Consider the following 24176-nt stretch of genomic DNA (forward strand, 5'->3'; position numbering starts at 1 on the left):
GAGAATGAGTGGTAGATAGATTTTATTTATTTATTACCAAAAAATATCCCCTCTATATATTTTCTTCGCCGGATACATCTATTTATTACTTACTTTAATTTGATAATAACACGACAATTATACAGTTATACTAATTAAAATTAGAATCATTACCTCCTCAAGTGTCTGCGAAATCATTGCTAGTGAGTCAGTCTTCGACATACAGAAAGATGAAGTTAAAGGTCAAAGACTAGCGTATCCAATCCCATCTTTCGAAATATGTAACGGACAACCGACCTAAAAGACATATTGTAGTCTTATGACGGTAGAAGTTAGAAAAAGGAACAGAAACAAAGGACACATTGGTCAATACAAGTAAAGAGTGCAAGACCTAGTTGTCTATTTATTATAGTAATAATCGGTAACACACACACGTACATAAAAAGCCACATTCTTCTTCATTCATATTCAGAAAAAGCAAAAGTCCAAGGCACATGATCCCACAATGGAAGAAACAACATCAACCATCATCATGGCTGCACTCTCCACCCTCACACCTTCCCAATTCTCAGATCTCACTCGCTCCATTATCTCCGCCACCAACCACCACCATCGCCGCCTCTCCTCCCTCCTCTCCTCCCCAACGCTCTTCTCTTTAACCCTTCACCATCTCCACACTCTCACACTCCCCCAGAAGACCCTCCTCATCGCCCGCCACCTCCTCTCCTCCCTCCACCTCCTCACCGCCACGTCGCCGCCTCTGTCCACCACCACACGGCAGCGCGACCTCGACGCCGCGCTGCTCCTCCTTCTCCTCTGCGAAACGCACAACCACAACCCACATGCCCTCGAGGCACCGTTCTCCGAATGGAGAAAAAACTTGAGCAAAGTGTTCTCTGATTCGTTGTTAACTGTTTCTCTTGCACCCCTTGGGACGGTTATGATTCCCTTCGTTGAGACGGTGTCGCGGTGCTGGAGGCTTGTGGGTGCGCTGAATTGCGGCGGAGGGAAGGAGGCGGCTTCGGCGGCGATAATGGTGGCGCTGCCGTCGGTGGAGGTGAGGCACAGTGGGAGGGAGTGCGTGATATGCAAGGAGGAGATGGGAATAGGAAGGGACGTGTGCGAGTTGCCATGTCAACACTTGTTTCATTGGATGTGTATTTTGCCGTGGCTGGGGAAAAGGAACACGTGTCCTTGCTGCAGGTTTCGGTTGCCGTCCGATGATGTCTTCGGAGAGATCCAACGGCTGTGGGAAGTCTTGGTTAAAATGACTGCAAAAGATTCATAGGTCAGTTGAAAATGTTGCAGTGGATAAAAATGAATACAAAAATAATGATTGTGATTAGTAGATAAAATTATTTTTGTCTTAAACATATGTTATGATGTTTCTTTAACCACCATTGCATCCAACAATGATATCCACCGTTGGATTTACATCTAGCGGTTATAAATGGTTAGAGTATCTTTCTAATTGATTAATCTCGTACCTTAGCGGGAGAGAAACAACGTTACTTTAAATGTCAGTTAATGTTGTACTGTTATTTATTTTGTTTCTTACTGTAGTTACTTCTCAAACGATTTGAAGAAGGGTAGTGAGGTCCACAGTCTTGGCCTTGTGATTTTTTTAATTTTTTTTTTTGTGATGAGTAGATGACGTGGTGCTTGGTTGGTTTTGTTTTGATTATTTGATGTTTTTGAATTAAGAGAGGGACTCCTGTGGTAGAGGGCGAAGGGTATGATTGTGTGGCCAAATGAGTGGATGGATAGATAAAATGTACAACAAGTGAGGTTCTCAATGTATAGACAGTGTAAGACTCGGATAGATATGTGATATGTCAATAGAACCAATAAAATTGCAATAGATTTCATTTTCACAATGTGTTCCTCATTGTTGCCAGTTGATTTGCATCAATAGAAATCTTGGTTATATTCTTTTTAACACATTTATTTTAACATAATCTTTATAATTAAATTTATTGAAAATCATAATTTTTTTTTTTTAGATTTCACTTGTTACTTAATAGTTCTCTCTTTTTTGATTGTGTAATTTCTTATAAATTATAACCAATGATATAAAATATATCTTAGGAGGAATATGTTGCTAACAGTTTTCTCTGCATTAATTGCTAAGTTGCTACAAGCCTCATAGGCTCATAATTCGTGCAATTATTTTGATGTCGCTAAAACTGACAAACCAATCTTGCTCGGCTTTCTCCTTTTGCTTGGCAAACATTCTATCTGTAACTATTTGGCTATGTACGGTAGACAGTGAAGGGGAGAATCGTTCAATTTTTATTTTCTTTCTAATCAATTGGGCAAGCCAAGTATAGAAACCCATCTTGCTATCTGGTAAAACCTTTCTTGACTGTATTAGATTTAGAATCGTCAGTTAAATTTATTCCCAATTCTTCATTTGCTACTTTGCCAAACTGGGATAAAGGAAAAAGTTATGCACATCACTTCTCTTGGACATTACACTTTTTCGTATTTTGTTGAACATCACTTCTACTCCTTATGGAAAAGGTGGGATAGGAAATAACTGACAAAAGGTAAGGAAAATAAATTAAGAATGGAAAAAGCTTTTTTTTTTTTTTAATGGTATGGACTGAGGGAAATAGAGTTGCCGAAGAAGTCCAATACACTAATCCATATAATAAAAGAAATGGTTTAATGTTGAGCGAATAGGACAATTACCATTTAGCCCATAAATAGATAGATGGCTTGTGCAATCTCGGGCTCAATGGCGTATCTTCTTTCGCCTTTAGCATGGTTTTATTCGCAACTTTATTTGCCTTTTCGGGCATTTCTTTTTGCACTCCAACAAACTCACGATAACACCCCTATACATTTTGAAAAAGGATAATTGGAAATGCAAATAATTAATTTACTGTTTAATTAAAACAATGAAAAATAATTAATTTAATGTTTGATTAAAACAATGACAAATATATTGAAAATAAAATAAAAAAATAAAAAATTAGAAGTTACAAGCTTGTTTATCAAACAATCAAACAAGCTTTTCTGATAGTAAAAAAATTAAAAGCTAACTAAAATGTCTTAACCAACATAATTTATATTATTACAATATATCAAGCTACCTTTGTTTTAGAAATTATATATTATATAAAAAAAATTTATCTTTAACAGTAGTGACAAATTCAGATTCCAACAAAGTAGAAACTTTATCAGTTCCCTACACATACCTCTACTCAAAATTTTCAATAGCATCGAGCCCACTTACGAAAACCACATGGTTCATCAAGTTCACACACCAATCTCTATCCCATACCAAGAAAGACATATTTGCAGCCGACAAGCATCACGCTGAGGATCCTGTAATAGCCCATCCAAGCCCATGGGAATTGGGCCCAAACATCTGGGTATTGCTAGGTACACCCAGCCCCATTATTTGTGTAGTCAGCAATTTAAGTGAAATGGCAAAAATGTCCTTCACTTAAATTTTAAAAACTAGGCTCCCTCATTCAGTCCGTATGATGCCTTAAGTTGCTAGCTTCTTCGTCTTCATTCTTGGTATGTTCTCCGCCACGCCGTCGTAGTCCACTGCTTCCATGGGCACCGTTTAGGCCGTGTCCACCACTGTCGTGCTATTTCCGCCGTTGAGGTAAGCGTTTGACAGCGTCATTGGTGTTTGGTATGCATTTGGAATTCATATAACGCATATAGATTATCCAATCCGTATGCTTTTTTTTATTTAATTATAAACATATTATTTTGATTTTTGTTTTTAAATAATTAATGTTTTTTTAATTATAAATATATAATTTTGATTTTTGTTTTTAAATAGTTAATGTTTTTTTATTTATAAATATATTATTTTTATTTTTGTTTTAAAATAGTTATTGCTTTTTGTAATTATAAATATATTATTTTGATTTTTGTTTTTAAATATTTAATGTTTTTATTTTTTAATTATAAATATATTATTTTTATTTTTTAAAATATTTAATTTTATTTATTTATTTATAAATATATTATTTTTATTTTTGTTTTTAAATAGTTATTGTTTTTTTAAATTATAAATATATTAATATATTTCTTATATATTAGTTTTTTTGTAACAAAAATAGGCAAGGAGTCATATTTTTTTGTTATTTTATTTAAATAGTTATATTTTTTTTAAAGTTGCTTTTTAATAAAGAAGTTAATTTGATTATATAAAAGTAATAAAAATATTTTTTTAAAATATGTATAAAAAAATTCTTTTTTGTTTATGAATTATTAAATATTAATTGATTGAAATATTGTTTGAATTATTAAATTTTTCTTTGTAGAGAATTATTCATGTTTGGTTGACACAGTTAACAAATATTGTCCAAGGTGAACAAACAATTTCAAACTTCTTAAGACAATCATCGAACCAATTCTTAAAAGGACAATCAACCAAAGTTCCCGAGTCATCCATCACATAATCCCATGCATTTTTTGACCAACCAAGGATTTACACTTTGTCTTGACATTCTTGTCAATGTAAAACCTACACAACAAGTTAGTACACTCATAAAATATAGTTTTCACTACATTCATCAATAGTAGGTCTTTGTCTTTAACGATAACTCTAGGGAGGGCATCATATATGAGAAAAAAACCTCGAAACCGTTTTAGAGTCCATACCACATTATTTAGATGTTTTTCCTCCAAATAGGAAAAATAAATGTTTTCCCCATTGGTGTCACACCAACAAAGTCAAATCACGGGAGTTTGTACCTGCTTGTTTTGTAGATACTATCTATAAAAAATACCAAATTACATGCATTGCATCATGATGACACCAGAAGATATTACGTACAACATTTTCATCCTTTAATCTATGCCAGTGAATATATTGATCTTGTTGAAGAAACATCATTAGGTGTTGTATTTTAGTATCACTACCTCTTATGGAAGAATGATATGCACTTCTTGCACCGTATATTTGTTTGATTGTTATATAACTATTGACATTGTGCTTTTTCAACATTAGCAAAATATTTCTTGATTTCACCATTGACTTTGTCATATTAGTGCCACCACTTGTCGACGTACCTCCATAATACTTTCACCTCGATCGAAACGACCATAATGCACCTCTTCTCTCACGAAAATGAAAAAAATAAGAAGAAACCAACACAATGAACGAATGAATGCGATAAAAATGTTAAAGAAAAAGCTAAAAGGAAGAAGAAAATAGACATGGATATTTTCGAAATACCAATTTATTGTTCGATGCATAAGCAATATGACTGGTACACAAAGCAACAACCCAAATATCTTCATACCCAATCTTTACCCGACTACACCATGAGACCAAACAAGAGAGCCCCAAACTAAATTGAATTTGCTCCTATGCAAAAGTACCAATCTCATTGTTCAACTTTCCTTTATAATTTTTATTTCTAAATATCACGTTTGATTATTTATGTTTGAATATTTTTTTATTTTAATATGCTAAGTCTTAAAAATTTTATTTTAATCTTTTATATTTTTAAAATTTTTATTCTGATCATTTCTTTTATTTTTTTTTAAAAATATTAGTGTTTTATTAACTTTTAAATTTTAAAATAATTAATTTGAAATAGTGGTGCCTAAAAAATATCATTACATGTATTTTAAAAACAAATTATGTAGTTTGTTTTAAAAACACATTGACATTTTTTAGTCTCATTATTTTAAATTAATTATTTCAAAATTTAATATAATAAAAAATGAATAAAATAAAACTTTCAAAAACATAATGAGTAAAAATAAAACTTTTAAAATTTAATATAATAAAACAAAAAATACTACAACATGAAAGATCAAAAGTAATATTTATTATTTTTTTTTCTCTTTAAGAACTCTTATCTCCATTTTTCACAAAAAACAAAAAAACAAAAAAAGTATATATGTCTCCTTTTAGTTTCCTTTCAAACTTTTTAAAGCATCTTTCTTTAACTTCATGTTTCCAATAAGTTTACGGCAGCAGGTTTTGTGAAATTACAATTTCTTTCATCTCATTCTAAATTATTTTATACAAATTAAAAAAAACAATAAATAAATTAAAAAGAATAAATTTTTTACAGAATTAATCTTATATTATTATTAATTTATTTATAAATTTTATTATCCACCATTAATATTATGAGATATAAGTAAAAAAAATAATTAATGCTATATTAAAATTATAAAATAATAATTATTTTAGAATAATTTTTTCATGACAATTATAATTAGACGGAGAGAATGTTGTTTTTAGTGTACATTAAAATATCTCCTACTAAAAAACCAAAAACTTACTAATACTATTTTTTTTATTCAAATAAGTTAAATGGACACCTCAAATATAAATTAAACAGTGTTAATAACCATTGATTATAATAAAAGAAGTGTCACTAACGCCAATAGTAAGAAATGTTTATGAATTTTTTTTGACAGATGTTAATGAATGTTAGGGTATACTGCGTTAGTTTTTCTTTTCTTTTCATTTTAATTAATACGTTTTTACCAATAATTATAAAATATAAATTATTTTTTAAAAAATAAAATAACAAAAAGAAAACCCCCTAAGTTATCTTTCTTTCTGAAATTATTTGACGTGGAATTCATTTCTTTATGCGTGGATGTCTTAAGCAAAATATAGTAAACTTCTGCCAGTAAGTATACGACATTTGCCAAATTATCAATAGATTGGTGATGACTTAATTATGTTTCATGACCAACCACGTGTTCGTGTTCGACTCCAGCAACATCATCACTATTTATTGCTGAGAGAAGACTCTAGCCACGATTTCAACTGTGAAAATATTCAAAATTTATTTTTGTAAAATTTTTAGTATGTAAATTGAAATATGTTATTTTTTTAAACTACGTGTATGTTTTTTTACACAAGTATATATGTACAGCTGACATATTTTATATCAATTGTTATATAAAAATTTTACATTTACATCAATTATATATGTATAATTAATATAAAAATTTATCATTGCATTTGAAAAATTTGAACTTACATTTAGACAAAAAAATAATACTTCAATTTGATGAGGATGAAAAAAAATATTAAAAATTTTACATAAATAAATTTCGAACACTATCATATTTATGAGAATAAAAATATATTTTACTAAAAATCAAATAAGATAAGTATTTATTAAAATGTTGTGGCAAAAGAAAAATAAAGTTTTATTATATTAATTTTTTTTTTAAAATGATCAAGTTTTAATTTTTAAATAGTTAAAATATTTAATAAAATATATTTAATATTCTTTAATGAATTTGACAGGACCTAATAAATAAATGGCGATATTGATGTACTTGAAGATGTTTATTCTTGCATTTAATCTGTCTTTGTTTCGAGAATTAAAAACATAATTAGTTGAAACTATACGTATATAATTTTTAATGTACGTATTAATGCAAACAAGTTTTGATTTATTTTGATTTTAATATTCATATTTTAATAACCTTATCAATTAATTTGTATATTAAATAAATGATTTTTGTTTATTTTAATTCTATCATATATTGAATTAAAGCTTAAATGTTATTTTGGTCCCTTTATTTTAAAATAAAGATATTTAGTTCTTTTATTTTAAAAAAATCATAATTTTAATCTCTATATTTTAAAATAGAGATATTTCATCCTTCTATCTTTGAAAATTCATAATTTTCATCACATATTTTAAAAAAATTAACAATTTTGGTTCAATCTTCAATTTTATCTATGTTTTATTTATTTTATTTTTTACATAATAATTAATTAAATTATTTTTTATGATACCTTAAATGAATATGTTAGGAATAAAATTCAACTAGATCAAAATAAAAAAAATAAAGGTATATAAAATTGAAAATTTGACTAAAATTGAAAATTTTATAAAATAGGAGGATGAATGTCTCTATTTTAAAATAAGAAACTAAAATCATGGACTTTTAAAAAAATACATAGCCTCGGATATTTTTATTTTAAAATGAAAGGACCAAAATTATGGATTGAGCAAATTAGAGTAATCAAAATTACATTTAAGTCTTAAATTAATAACCTGTCAATTTTTTGAACAACCTCAACAACAATTATAACCAAAATTTGTTATTTTTAAATAGACTATAATGATGTGAGCTTAAACTTATCTAAGCCAACAATTTCTAAGATACTGGTGCAATATATTTATTTATTTTATTGATAATTAATCTCTGTTAAAAAAGATATAATTGATCACCTTAATGAAGTATACATTAGTAATAATTTTTTTTTACACCTACAAAACCTTATTTAAGAAAATTGAGTCTAATTTTTCTCCTACCAATAATATATTGGTATAATATAGTGGTAATCCAACACAATAATAATAACAGTAATAATAATATATTTTATATTTTTTTCCTGGATATAGCCATGGTAGAAGCCCAAAAATATATATGTACTTAAATAGACCAATATTTATATATATGTTAAAAATTCATGTATTAGTCATGTAGCTAATTCAAATAAAAGCATCTTTATAGAATGATTAATGTGATTGGGAAATGTAGTTTTCAAGAATCACTAAAAGGATTTCTTTTTATGAAGAATTAATGTTTTTAATACTTTTTTCCTTTTATTTTATTATAGTTGTTGTACAAGAGAAAACAATTGTCCCATAATAATTATCAATATAACATTAATTTTTTTTCATTTATTTTTTTATAATATTAATGGTGGATAATAAAATTTATAAATGAATTAATGATGATATAAAATTAATTTTTGTAAAATTATTACTCTCTTTCATCTATTTATTATTTTTTCTTGATTTATCCATAACAATCTAGGATGATTATTATTTTGGGACAAAGGAAGTAATTAAAAGCTAAATTTTGGATTTTTTTCCCTAAGATAATGTGTACGTACTAATATTATTTTATAAAAAATAATATTGTATTGTTAAGTAACAGTTAAATGTATTTGTTTTTTGCTTCATTCAAATTATTGAAAAAAATCAGCAAGAAGCTAATAAGGGAATTAGATTTTGATGAATTTTAGTTGAAAAAGAGTGGTTCCTTTTTATTATGTTTAAATTAGCTACTCCAGAAACTTTTTAAATTGTTTTCACAGTAATTAGATCTTTAAATGTGGGTTGATAAGGCATCAACATTATTAGCAACGGGGCGCACCTTAGTCTGTGGCCTATTCAAAAGGATGCACCCCTTAGAATAAAGGTGCAGTGGTCCTACAGTGAAATAAAGGTGAATGCTTAAAAGTTTTTTGCATTAATGCTTTGGAATGGATAACTATAATGTAGTTAGGTGGAAGTATGTTATCTATAGTGCAAAATCAAGTAAAGTAAAGAGCTGCAGCAGCTTGTACATTTCTTTGAGTGCAGAGCAAGCCAAATACGAAACCTCATAATAGTTGGTCATTATGCTTCTGTTGTACATTAGCATGGAAGCATGGAATTGAACTATTTATAATAACCATTTTCCCGGCTGCATACATAAGTTGATATCATAATTACTATTGGGCCTACGTGCCTGTTTAGTGTTTTTTTTCTTAACTTTGGATTCATTAGGGAAAAAACATTCTAATAAATATGAATTTCAATTAAAAAATAAATAAAGTCTCCTTAACAATATTTCTGTCAACAATTAGATTTAAATATTACTCGAATGATTCAATTTAAATTTCAACACATTTAGTCAGTTATGTCCTTCAAATTTCTTCCTGATATGTTATTGAATATTTCCTTTGTCTTTAATTATAAGAATATTTCAACTCATTTATGTCCTTAAAAAAGATAGTTAATTAATTAATTAAATTAAATATGTCAATTAATTATACTAGTATTCCAAAATTATCATTGTTTTATCTTTTTATTCACTTAATTATTTATCATTAATGTTTAGAGAAAGAATAATTAATTAAGGATATGTAGGAAAAAAATAATTAATACATCAAAAATTAGAATTTTAAGAACAAAAAGAGTATTACATAACAAAATTAGTTTCTTTTTAAGATGAAATTCTTAAAATTTGATATCAAATTAAACCTCAGTAAGTTTTAACATAAAATCAACCTCATCCATATTTGGTCTGCCAATAAATTTTAACTTTCTAACTATATTATGAATCGGAATTTGGGGTTATAAACAACTACAAATTGTATCATTGTTAAGTCATACAAACAAAATTAGTGTTTGAGGTCTATATTGACACATTTTAGAAAATGGAGGGTAAAAATCAACTTTTTAAAATGAGACTAAAAGTGTACACTATTATATTTAGAGACATTAAAAATTTGTTCAACCCAAAGATTTCCGTCAATGAATTAAGAGTAAGAGATATAAGATTGATCAATGGTTGAGGAAGGGTGAAAGGGGAAGAGAGGGAGGAGAAGTCGGATTTAAATTTCTTCAACTGATATTTCTAATAAAATTAACATTTATAAAAAAAAAAATTAAGAATAACCAGACAAGTAAACTAAATACACCATTAAATCCCAAAAACTAACATTTGTTGGTACAATGTTTTGTTCACTAACCCTTGCTATGCTCCAACAATTTAGAAGAAGGTTACATGAAACTTGGTTAATGATGAAAATGGCAATGGAACATCTCAGTCACCTAATGTAGTTTGAGTTCTATATATAAAGCAGGTCAATTTTTTCCTCTGGCTTTCCTTCGTTCCCAAGTTTTGACAATAAAGATTCAAAATGGAATGTTTAGACTTTAGACATTACAAAGAATTTTTTGTTTTTTACAAAAATAAAAGTACTATATATACAAAGATAAAAAAAATTAAACATTTTGATAATTTTAAATCAGTTTAGTATTGATATAAAAGTAGGTGGTAGAATTTTTTAAAACCCCATACAAAAGTGGACATATTATAGGATATATTATTTTTTTAGTGTACAATGATAATGATAAATACTGAATCTGTAAGATCTTATGTATTTATTCCAATTCTTCACCATTAACTGACTGGTGATATTTTAAAACTAATCTATTTTATATTATATGATATTTTAAAATACTATATAATATTATAAAATATTATATTTGCTTTAAAACATTCAATACTGTTTTAAAGTTAATATATCTACTTGAATAATTACACAGTTCATGTGTCACATTTTTATATAATAGAGTATAACAAAATACCCCAAAAAAGCTCTTCTATGAGTAGAACTGTTTTGAAATTGTAGCTTCGTATATAATGGGTGCAAGAGCACCGTCAATTCCCCTACAAAACATGCCTCTCAAATAGGAAAAAAAGAAAGAAATATATATTAATAAATTTCCTTTTAAATTTTATCATATATATGAGTAGGCATATATCTAGCACCCACTTAAAATTTTCTAGTCCTACCTCTGGCTTCCTCCATTATGAATGGATGTATATATGTAAACTAACATTGAGAAATGCATTGTTTCTAAAAATTTACCAAAATCTATTTTTTCCCACCTACCAGGCTACCTCTACCAGACATTGCTTATGATTTTTTTAAGCTTGTTACTATATGAACAAGAAATATATAATATTACATCAGTTTAGCTAATTTAAGAATTTTATATACCAATTATCCTTTCATTTTAAAAATCATTTGAATAATACTATATATTGTTAAAATTTTGAGGGAAGTGGTGGCCAGATAGTACTAGGAGATATTATGAAATATGAACTACACTTAGAATGGTTGAGAAGGAAGAGACAATTAAATAACATCACGTGATACTACTGGAATAACAGGTATGGTGAACCTGTGAAAGAATCAAAGAAGGACAAGCAAAGTCACCCCTTTCATGCAAATTCAAAATTTAAATTTAACAAGGTTGTTTCAGATAGCATACAATAACCAATAAATGCTGCAGAACAATATGTGTCTGTATCACAGAAAACACTCTCCTTGTGTGCCTACTGCAGCAAGCATAGACCAAACCGCCCAAGGCAATAGTTTTTTTTTTCTTTCTTTTTAATACGCGTTTTGAATTATTTTCTTTTATCATTATGGATTTTTTTTTTGAATTTTGTTTCCTTTTAAAATCAAGAAAACAAGTTGTCAAACGGTTTAACGGACCGAACACCAGATTCAAACATTTTAATTAATAAAAATACAGTTAATCAGTCACGTTGTTAATATTTAATATTTTATGACTTAAGGACTTGGCCTTTTGGCAATTGCAACATCTATTTAAAACATTAATACGTTAATTTCTTCACGCAAGCCTCTGATTTAGGCATGTTTCTCTATTAATTTATTTTCGATCGGTGGATAGTCCCAATCAAATAGTCAAAAAAGTGGGCAATTGAATTTTATTAAAAAAAGAAAAGGATAAACGAAATTATGCTACCTGATATATTTTTTAATAGATTTAACAAAAAAAAATGTTAAAAGGACATAACTTGAAAATTACAAATGCTTATTTTTTATGTATTCTATTTTTGCCGTTAAATTTTACACATTTGTACATATATGCATCTCGCATCCCGCGTGTTTTTCAATTTGCATGTGACACTTTTCTTTTTGTCCTATAAAAAATTATTTAATTGTTTAGTTTAAACTAAACTCAGATTTTCTCTTTCTAAATCATATTTAATCATTTATCAGAAAACATACATGAAAATTTATATCTAAAATATTTTTATATTTTTTTCTCAAATTTATACTTTTTATATTTTTTTTAAATTGCACCCAACATTCTTTCTTTTTTACACCTTAAAAAAATATCTTAATTGTTTAACTCAGTTACATCCAAATCTTTTTCTTCTTATACACATTTTAATAATTTAACAAAAAATAAACACATGCGGATCACATGATTTTTAATGAAAATTTATGTCTAAAATATCCTTATCTTTTTTCTCTTAACTCCATAAAAAACATGACATCATTTTCAATATGAAAATATATTTAACACTTTCATTCTTTTTCTTTTTTCTCTAATTGGACGAACCCAACTTTTTGTTGGACATGAACTCTACCTTGTTAGTAGACATGTATTAACACCCTTTCTTCTTCTTCTTTAAGTTCAACTTTAGTGTTTTGATTTTTTGTTGGACTTGTTTTTAACTCTTTTTTTTAAAAGTATTTATTTTTTATGACTAGGTGTTTGATATAATGTTTCAATCAAGAGTTACACTTCTTCAAGTATTGGTAATAATGAAGTAAAAGTCAAATATTAAAGAAAAAACACTTATTGACTTAAGAAAGGTTCATTCTCAGGGTCAATTGTTAGTTTACTATTGAGTATTTAATAAAGATATTAGGATAATTTTGTCTACTCACATATTTCAATTGATATTAGTTGATGTTAAAAGAAAAAAGGTAAAAGTAATGTAAAAAAAAGGAAAGAATATCAGGTATAGTTTGAGAAAAACACATGAGATACAAGTATAACAAAGATGTTATGATACAGATAATGAGTAAAAGTAATGTAAAAAAATAAAAAAATATTAATACAATATAAAAAATGCGAATGTAATTTACTCAATTTGTTTTATATTGAGAGAAAAAAATATCGGGTACAATTTTTTTTTCAACAAAAATATCATATACGATAAAATTCTTCATTCTTTTAAATATTTAATACAATTATATACTTAAAACTTAAATTTAAAATCATCGTCAACCTGAAGCAACTCATATTAGTTGATTCAAGTAAGAGGCAGTAGATTTGTTTTTTTACTGTAAAAAAGCATACGGAACAAAATCTCTTTTACTTGGAAAAATAAAATAAAATTACAGTTTGTTTCTTTAACTATTACTTACCGTCAATAAAGTGCCACAGCACAGAGAAGTGTACTTGTAGGTGGAAATTTAATTATTAATTCATTTACAACTCTTTAGACAATGACTTCAAAATCAAAATCAAAATCACCTTGTGTGAGTTGTGAGCAAGACTCCATTCCCCCTTTAGTTTGTTTTTTGAAAATGCACAAGTACATTTGTTTTTGAACCTGCACTGCACATTGCACAACAAGGATTCATCTTGCAAAAAGCCACCACACTTCGCCTTTTTCCCTGTTCATTCGACAGTAACCTCAACACTCTATTGGGGTCTGATAGAGATGGGGTCTTGCTGTGGTGAAAGTGCAGATAACATGCAAGTGATAGGTGCGGATAAGGACCACATATGGAGGTGTGTTTTTGTTCTCTCTCACCCCCCCCCCCCCCCCCCCCCCCCCCTTTCTTTTTCTATCTATCTCATTCATATTGCATTGTGAAATGGGGCACTTAGTGGCAACAAAAATGGAATGACATTGTTCAATGTGTCAATTCTAGCAGCAAGAAAGTGGAAGCAGATGAGGGTCTGAATCTGAACACTGTGGGGTGCCTCAGAGGGAGATTACTGGCTGAGAGACAAGCTTCAAGGGTGGCCAAGATGGAAGCAGAATCAATGGGGAACAAGGTAACATAACATAACATCTTTGATCTAATTAACAACAGTGTCAACCTTGAATAATTGTTTCATTCACTTTTATGTTGCACTGTTTGGATCATAACTGTAAAGGAAAGAAAATGACATTGCAGTTCATTTTTGTATGGCTTTTTCTCTGACAAACTTTATCTTGTGTTTCTACTTCTGGAAAAAAAATTGAAAAATTGTTCAGTTTGTTGAGTTGGAAAAATTGCTTAGAGAAGAGATCAAATTAAGAGATAAAGCTGAAAGAAGGCTTAAACTTTTAAAGAAGAAGGTTGGATCTTTCAATTGCATGCCCTCCAAGACAGGGCAATTGGAGCATTCTGATTCGTCGGAGAAATGTGAAAATTCTTGTGGATCATCCTCAATTAGTTCACTTTTCAAACATTCTGAATTAAACGAAATAACGCATGATGCAAAAATTCCAGCTTTGCCAGAAAATGTAGATCACTGTGACAATGTTTCAGAAGCCTCTACACTCATTCAGACCCACAGCCACAATAGTCCATTCAGTACAAAAGATTGTGATTCTCAGAATACTGATAATTTCAGTACTAATTCAGACCCAGATTATTCTTCCCCACAAATTCTGAGAGAGAATCCGAATCCGAGCTCTGGGAATTTGAAGAATGATGAAATCAGGTACTAAATTTGAACATGCTGATGCTGACATTAAGACGGGATTTTGCTTAGGACAATTATAATGGTCGATTAGAAAATTAACAGTAGTGATAAAATAGGGGTTTGGCTCTCTTTAGTATGGGGTATACACTTGAAAAAAACAATGTGCCTTCATAACCGTTGATTTTCTAATCAACGGTTGAGAATTTTAATAAAATCGAATACATATATAACAAAATACATATCTATATTAATTACAATCTTAGCTGTTAGTACACTTTATTTTCTAATTAGCGATTATTACACTTTATTATCTTCTAAAGTGCATTCTATTCATTTTAGAGGAATCAATTTAGACAAAATAGGAGTTTCATTGTTGTGCAAGATTAGTTTAAAGATTTTTACATTATAAATCAATTAAAAACAATAATTAATATGATTATTAGGATAATTATTATAAAAATCATTAAACTTATCATTCATCACGATTTGTGATTAAATTCTGTAGGTAACAAATTATGAAACTGTAAACTGTCATAAGTTTAATTGATCTTCTACTTAAGGTATATTGGAGCAAAATCCTATTAGTTGAGTACTTTTTGTCCTTCCAATTGAATTTGTTCGAGCAAGCCACCTAATTTGGAATTTTGGGACTGTTTTTATCAGGCTTTCCACCTTAAGCTCAAGATCATCAGTGACAGAGAATGAGAGTGATCATGCTGATTTCTATGATAATTCTCTGGCATTAGTTCCCGTGACCGTGACAGCTAAATCACAAGCCACCAATAATCCCAAACCAATTATGAGTGTCCTTGAAGCTCTAGATGCACTGAGGCATGCCAGAGAAAGGCTTCAAAGTTCGATGAGAACAAGGCAAATGATTCATGTTGGCCCAATTTAAGCTCCAACATCGAGATACTAATAATGCTATATTATTGCTATATTTATGTATTATAGGCTGTGAGATTATGATTTAGCATGAAAATAGGCGGGAACATCATAAACCATAAACCTAGAGGTCCTCAAATTAATAAGATTGGTAGCAGAGTGGTAAAAATCTTGTGAATTGTGGTTTCACTCAGCACAGAAAGCATGTGACGTGGGGATGTGCTGTCATCTCCTTTGGGGTCCAACTCTTCTGTCCATATTCTTTTTCTTGTGCTTTTTCTTCATATATACTTTTGGTGGCTTTTAATGTGGTCACCCCTTGATTCCTGTGACTTGCATCAACATTATTATACTTGGGCTTGTGGTTTATGAGAAGGACAAGGCTTATCCTCAACCAAGAGTACCACTGTAACTAGACAATTTTGTTATCTGTTGCTCTTTTCTGATATACATCAGCTAATTTCAGATATCAAACAATGAAACATCATGATTTTAAATGTCTTGTACAATCAAAGAACATGGTTAAGGAATTAATTTATTGGTAACTAGTATTGCAAAAAATAAAAAATCAGTTAATTAAGTGATGCTGATGAACAATAACATACATTTCCAATTCATAAAACCGAATGAAAAAAGATTAAAATAAATGGTAGAAAAGAAGTAAAATTAAAATTGTATATCAATGCTTTTAATTTTCTAATGTTGAGCTTCTACAATTATTTCGTTTGTGTAGCTATCAAAATTTGAATGTTACATCTTAAAGTGATTTGGAAAGCATAGGAAATCCTTTTGGTCCCGTGTGTTTCCCTCTTGGATTTCACAAAAATGCCGTTGTCATTGTCAAATGTATAAGCAACACTGATTATGTGTTGTGTTGATGTTGTAACTCTATGGATGTTGTTTGCTTCTATTATATATATCTCGATCATCACCGTCAAAATGTAACGCGTCAAAAGGAGCGTGTTCCATTTGTCGCAGAAAGTGAAAAAGAGAAAGAAGGTGCGGTGAGGCTTCGTCATTCTCTTTTGAGATGGCCATTTCACGGTTGAGAGAAGCAAAGGGACATATCAATACCATATATGAGCTTTCTTCGTTAAGGCATTGGAATCCAGTTAAGAAAGTAACATGTGAGGAAGAAAGTTTTTCCCTTTATTGCTATTTTTTCTAATTAAGATGACATTTTTTAATCAGAGAACCAGAATAAAGAATAGCAAAAGTAGGTGACTTGAATCCCAACACTGGTTGATTAGCATGATAAAAAATTTCAAGTAAACTCTGCATCTCTTTAATTTTACAAAATTTACACTTTATTCTTTTTTTTAATCACAATGTATTTCATTGTTGCTAAGGAGCAAAGTTAAATAGCATTTTCTAATGTTAGGAATTAAAATGCAGGTTTTGTAAAATTCAAAATCAGAGCGACTCAATCATACTTATAATTTCAAGAATTAAAATGATATATGCTTCAAAAATTCCATCACCTAATTCATTTCTTACCTATAGAATAAATTACACGAAACTCTCCTCATTTTTATTTATTACACTTGATATCTATCCATTTAGTAACCCTAAAAAAAAATATAATTTATTGTCTCTTATAACCATGCACACCCCATCCTCTTCACTCCCACTGTGTTTTATGCAAATTACACCTAATATTTTTCTTTAACTTTTTTTTTATTTGTCTTTAATGCCAAGTAACAACATTAGTCGATAAAGTAATTAGTAAGTTATCACACATCAAGGATATTGGCAATGCATTCTTGTGTTATTTTTTTTTTTTGAGTAAATTATTTTTTTTAATTTTTCATTTGTGTAAAACAATTGGTGTCATTAGACCAGTTAACAAGCAATTAAAAGCACAGTTAACAAAAAAATATTAATTGACAACAGAAACTAAAATAATAATAAAAATTAGTGAATGAGTATTAGTGCAATTCGCAGAAAATACAAGGCGAGTGGATCTATATAATTGTGCATCTATATAATAATTTATAAATCATGGTTTATACCATTGAAAAAGTAATTTCTTTCAATTTTGCTCAAATAATGGTTTGAGTCTTTGAGACTTAAATCATGTTCAAACACAACCTAGTAATGAATTTTTTCAAACATGTTAGTATTTTGTAGATGAAACTCAATTATATTTTTCAAACTAAGATAGGGTGAGTATAAATTTTAGTCTAAACATATACTAAGAGAATGGAATAAAAATTAACAAATAATTTTATATATTTAATATTTTTTATAATTCTTTAACCAGGCCAATTTCACTGTTTATTTTTTTTTTAACAAAATTTAGAAAAGAAAAAGTATCATTCCATTTCCATGGTTCAAAGAAAATTCCGCAAATAACAACAAGACTTCATATTAATAATTAGTAATTATGATAGAGCACCCACAAAATTTCCTCCCAACACTTTTGAGTGTATTTATTTTGGGATAAAATATTCATTAGGATCGATCTAGTGAGAGGATATTATAGTGGTGAATGTATCAAAACTTTGACTCAATCTTTATTATTGCTATTGTATATAAAAAAAATATTCAGGATGAAATATTGAGGGTTAAGTGGGATGCTTTATTTTAGAAAATTAATTATCAAAATTATGAGAAAACATACACACACATATATATATATATATATATATATATATATATATATATATATATATATATATATAATGAGTTATAAAATTGTTAAGTTTTGTAGTATGTTTAGTAAGAATTCATTTTAAATAAAATAATATTTTGTTATTATTTTTCATAATATATATATATATATATCTTTAATATAAATTAATCAATACTTATTATTATAGAAAATATGAATAAATTAACGTGAAATTATTTTAATTTAATTAACATTTTTAAATTTGAGTACAACTACCTCAATAAACAAGGAATATAAAATATTTGTTGTCTAAAAAATGAATTTGATTTTTTATTATTAAAAAAATCATTACTAATTTCCTCAGATTTTATTAAATGTTTAATCAATAAATGTCATATACTAGTGGCTAGTGCATGTGGGACATGTAATATTCAACTTGCGTAAATATTAGGACACCAGAATATATTTAACTATAAATCATCAAATACATCGAGAAAATGAAAGAAACATGATAACTTTACAGTAATACGTGAAGACATAGGAAATGACCTGTGAGTCAGGGACGCGTGTTCTGATTATCATTAGGGGCGGCGTCTCTTATATTGTGACTTGTGAAGGGGGGTTGGCCTACCAATTATTTTCAGAGCTCATTATCAAGCTTTATAAATTTTCATTTTTATTTTTGAGCTTGAGCTTCGAATAATGAAAATTTTGGTTTCTAACTCCAACAAAGATTAGTATCATAATTTACTTTGTTTTGAAGATTTTGACCTTGTATTGTGTCTAGTGTAATTGGATTGTTGCAAATTAGAATAATGAACTAGAATATTAATTTATGGTATGATGGACAGGTAAATCTTTATTTTTTAAATATGTAATTAGGAATTTGATCACAAACTCTTTGTGATAAAAAAAATATTTATCGATAAAGATTAATTTTTTAAATAAATCTCAAATATTTTGATAAATGAGTTCTTAGCTCCTAATCAAAGCATATCTCCCAGAGGGAAAAAAAAAGCATACATATAAGTTACTCCACATATCATATGATGACAGCCCAATAAGAAAAGGAGGCATGCGTAAAGTTTATGTACAATAGTCATCTTATATATTAGCTTTTAAAAAAAACATTATTGATGTTTTAGTATTTCTTATTCTAAAATTATTAATATTTTATAAATCTGAAGTCTTATTAATTAATTTTTTTCATATATTTCTCTATTTAAAATAACTAGATTTGATATTAATGAAGAATATCGTACTTACAATGTAATTAAGAAACACTTCAATAAACAATAAATCATATTTATAGTTTATATTAAATAAGAGTATTTAGACTAAATATTTTATTTTTCACTAATTAAATGTTCTTTAACTTATTCACTAACTTTAAATATTAATAAGCTTTTAATGGAGATTTTTTTAAGTATCTTTTAATGGCGATAGATAGGCGATAGCATTAATCAGTTAAGATCTATGACTGAAATCTTTAGGAAACATTTTTTTTTTAAAAAAAGCTAAATATTTCATTGAATAAGTGCCTGAATCAAGCACAAGGAGTGCCCAATGTAAACAAGAGAGGAAATATTATCTTTTAAAAATTATTATAAAAAAATACAAAAATTATTAAAACAAATAATTTAAGCATAATTAAATTTTTATTTTTTTATTTTTCAATTCATCTCATAATTCCTTTAATTTTAACAATTGAATAAGAAATTAATGTATACGTAGAATGTGTTTGGCAAATAGTCATATGAACGCGCGTTTCTTTTCAAGTCAACGAACCCAGACAATTTTGTTAATTACACATAGGGTGGCAATATGAACTGACCAAACTCGTTTGATTCATAATTTTTAAGATGATATAATTTTTATTTATACAGACTTTTATTGTAATTATGTTTTTTTTGTCATATAGCTCTACAAAGTTAATATTATAAGTTTAATTTTGTTTTTTTAAATTAAATAATTATTTTATCTAAAATCTATTAATAAATTAAAAACTTAAAATATATTTAAATTTTCTTGATATTTAATTCATGTAATTTGAGTTAATTAAGTGAACCAAATTATTCATAAACTTAAATCAAGTCGAGTTAAAATATAAAAAAAATAATGTCAAATTTAAATTAAACTAAATATTAATAAGTTAAGTGAAACTCAACTCACCACTCATTTCCATCAAAAAACATACAATAGTTTTACATAACTGGTTAATTTTCAACATCTAGATAATCTTCATTCTTTTTTCGTCCTATCACCGTCAGTTTATTTTCTGTTTGTGTGTGTACCATTTTTCCTCATTATTCACCTGTTCGAAAAATTATTCTTAATATTGAGAGAATTAATGAACAACTTCCTTAGTTAAAATTTTGGTGGAAATGTGAATTTTGAAAGAATTAATATTAACGAAATATTTATGTTTAAGAATCATATTTTAAAAAATGAGATTAGAAGAATTGATTTTGTTAGAATAGTAAAATAAAATCACTTTAATAATAATAATAATAATAATAGACTAGTATAGAAGTGTTTTTACACTCTTTTTCAATCATAAACAATAATATTTATAAGATTTGAGTCATAGGCCGGAGCCTTCACTTATTTTTTAGAAGTAAGTTAAATATAAGTTTTTTTTTGAGTAATTTTTGAGCTTTGAAAATTTTTCATACTCACACTAGACAAAAGTAAAAAAAATTCTGTCTCCTTAAATTTTATCTATCAAAATATTTTAAAATACTATATTTTAATTTTAATTTTATAAAATTTAAAATATTTAAAATGAAATTAGAAGCTTTTATTTAATCACAACATAAATAGTTCAACACAATCAACTACTACCATTTATTTAGTCACAATCAAATCAATAAATCACGTCATTCAATCATTTCAATGCTTGATTTAAAATTTAAATATTATTAATATTATATTTTAATACATTATTCAATATTATATAAGTTTATATGGATACCATTGAATAAATTAAGAATAAAAATATTAAATTAAATGCGTAATACATCATTTTGTTAGATGCGTAAATTTTATTTGATAATGAAATTTATATAAAAATAATACTATACTACTAAGTTTTTTTCTTTCCAAAAACACAATCACACAACTCGCAAGTTCAAAAAATACACCTTATTTCTTTTATCCCTAATTATAAGATTCTTTTTATATTTTTTTTATCCTTTTTATAATAATTTTTGTAATTTCTAGATATTTTTTTATATACCCTTATTTAATTATTCTTTCTTTAAATATTATATTAATAAATAAATAAATAAATAATAATAAAATAATTTTGGAATAATAATATAATTAATCAATAGATTTAATATGATTAACTCAGTTAAATATTTTTTTAAAAAGATAAATTAATTAAAAGATTATTGTAATTATAATTAAGGAGATTATTGTAATTATTATTAAGGATATTCTTGCCGTATTTAAACCAAGCATTCATGCACTAATATAAAATACTACTACTAGAAAACGCATGCATGCTTCCAAGTTCCAAGAAGGTATTTTTGGAGCGTGCGTGTAGCATATGTTTTTGTGTCTGAAAAGACTGAAAGGATTGAAGCCACCTCGTGATCTTTACCTGTCAGACTTTTCAAGCTTTATTCTCTACTATACAGTATTAAACCAAAACCAGAACACTGAGAACAGGCATTGGCGCAATGGTTCCTAGGTTAATTCTATTTCATATTTTAAATGTGAAATTAATTTTTATTTGAGATATTAAGGTTTTTTTAACTGATTCAACTCTAACAATTATTCACGAATATTCATAATCAATCATGTCTTTATAAGCATTGACCGTAAAATTTATTTAGTTTTAATATTTTTTCCCCTTTTTTATAATTTTTGTTTATAGTCTAAATATTTTTATAGTGTTTTTTTTTCTTATATTTTATGTTTTAAAGAATTTTAGTCTCTATTATCAAGTGATTAATGTTAAAAAAACCTTAATATTTAAGATATTAAGTTTTTTTAACCGATTCAACTCTAATTATTATTCAGGATAATTCATAATCAAGCATGTATTCATAAGCACCTGACCTTAAAATTTATTTGAGTTTAATATTTCTTTCCTTTTTTTTATAATTTTTGTTTATACTCTAAATACTTTTACATGATCTTTTGTTTGTATATTTTTTTCTCTTAAGAGTTTTAGTCTCTACTATCAAGTGATGACATAATCACGTAATAGTCCCTATTATTAAGTTCCTATGCCACCAATATGCACCATCAAATACAGTTGATCATTGCAAATCCATTCTTTGTCACAGTTGCTCCCCTTTGATGAGAGCATTCACCAAAATCTTAAGCATCAATCAACCAAGAACATAGGTAAAAAGAAGAAACAATGTAGATGACATTGAATTGTGGAAGTTCTCTTTTCCTCATCTACAACTAGTCAAATTTCATTTAATTATGAAAGATATAGTTAGTACTAATTAGTTCATTTAAATCATTATCAACAATACATTTTCATACTTGTGTAACCTCTAGATTCTTCTATTTGTTCATGTGGTTTTCTTGCTAGAAGCCTACGAGGAGCTTTTCATTGTCTATGCCTTATCTCTTTTGCACCAACAATACTCCTCACCCTCATCAGCCCTCGGGGCTATAATCCTACTTTCAACAACATCAACAACAAGGTTGACAACCTTTTTTGGTCGATTCGAGAAAAACGAAACTCCTTGCCCTCCTCCCTTATGAATTTTTTTTTTAGAATTTTTAATTTTTGGATGTGAAAGGGTGAAACAATTGGGAGAGTTGGAATTTTTATAAGATGTAGCATCGGTCAAGTCTTTGTAAGTTGAAATAGATAAAAAAAAATCAAAAACAAAAGTCTTTAAGTAGCCATGGTTGATGCTACATTATGTTGGTGTCAAGATTGATGCAAACTAGCAAATATTATTTTGTAAAATGCTTAAATATGTTTTCATTTTTAAAAAAAATCAAATTTTATGTTTGATTTCTGATAAAAAAAATTCTTAACTTTTGGTCTTGATTTTTTTTTATTGTCTCTGTTGTTTATTTTGTTACACCGTACCTGATAACTTGATATACCATTATCTGATAGTAACAACGGTTGTGATAAAAAAATTCAAGGATCAAAAGAAAATTCTTAAAATATTTCAAAGATCACTTAACAAAGCCAACCTAAGGACATAAATGGAATAAAAAAAATTAGGGACCAAAACTAAAAAAAACTATTCAAAACGGAATTCGAATGTTTTTGAAGCATAAAATGCATATTCGATTTGACATGTGTATTTGGTATAACTTAATTGAATATTTATTTTGATGTTTACGCAGTGAAATATGTACAAGGTGTAGTGAGTAGTGACAAGAACTTTATGCATTATTCTTTTTTCCTTAGTATAGAATCTACTGTTAAAACCCCAATAACATTGACATTTATCATAAGAGAATAAAACATAAAAACTAATGGAGATTAATAAATATGTTTAATTAATTTGATTGTCCCTTGAAGTTAGTTTATATCATTTTTAAGCCAATTGTATAATCATATAACAAAACTAACGATGCTTGACAACAAAGTAGGTTTATGCCCGTTAAAGAAGCCACTTGTAATATTTTAAATTATAAAATATTCTTGATGTTTGATTATGACTCAATAAATGTTCAATGAGACAAGGGTAAGGAAAATCCGTATAAAA

At 27.6% G+C, this 24176-nt stretch overlaps 2 protein-coding genes across 3 annotated transcripts; both read left to right on the plus strand.

The window, feature by feature from the left end:
• Positions 1 to 205: 205 nt before the first annotated feature.
• LOC114382470 (E3 ubiquitin-protein ligase SGR9, amyloplastic-like) lies at positions 206 to 1853 on the plus strand. Its single transcript, XM_028341916.1, has one exon. The coding sequence runs from the start codon at positions 485 to 487 to the stop codon at positions 1265 to 1267; it is 783 nt and encodes a 260-aa protein (XP_028197717.1). The 5' UTR covers positions 206 to 484; the 3' UTR covers positions 1268 to 1853.
• Positions 1854 to 13761: 11908 nt separating this feature from the next.
• On the plus strand, positions 13762 to 16337 carry LOC114381344. Of its 2 annotated transcripts, none has more exons than XM_028340575.1 (4): positions 13762 to 14072; positions 14216 to 14342; positions 14545 to 14996; positions 15642 to 16337. In XM_028340575.1, the coding sequence occupies exons 1-4, from the start codon at positions 14002 to 14004 to the stop codon at positions 15874 to 15876; spliced, it is 885 nt and encodes a 294-aa protein (XP_028196376.1). In that variant the 5' UTR covers positions 13762 to 14001; the 3' UTR covers positions 15877 to 16337. The 2 variants fall into 2 exon arrangements, with proteins under 2 accessions (XP_028196376.1, XP_028196377.1); XM_028340576.1 differs by having other exon boundaries at positions 13765 to 14072; positions 14219 to 14342.
• The last annotated feature ends 7839 nt before the right edge of the window (positions 16338 to 24176 follow it).

The sequence above is a fragment of the Glycine soja genome, chromosome 13, assembly GCF_004193775.1.
Source record: "Glycine soja cultivar W05 chromosome 13, ASM419377v2, whole genome shotgun sequence".
Taxonomy (NCBI): domain Eukaryota; kingdom Viridiplantae; phylum Streptophyta; class Magnoliopsida; order Fabales; family Fabaceae; genus Glycine; species Glycine soja.

Coding starts and splice junctions, on each gene's coding strand:
- LOC114381344 (XM_028340575.1), top strand. CDS start 14,002: ATGGGGTCTTGCTGTGGTGAAAGTGCAGATAACATGCAAGTGATAGGT. Junction 14,073..14,215: donor GATAAGGACCACATATGGAG/GTGTGTTTTTGT, acceptor TGTCAATTCTAG/CAGCAAGAAAGTGGAAGCAG. Junction 14,997..15,641: donor TTGAAGAATGATGAAATCAG/GTACTAAATTTG, acceptor TGTTTTTATCAG/GCTTTCCACCTTAAGCTCAA.
- LOC114382470 (XM_028341916.1), top strand. CDS start 485: ATGGAAGAAACAACATCAACCATCATCATGGCTGCACTCTCCACCCTC.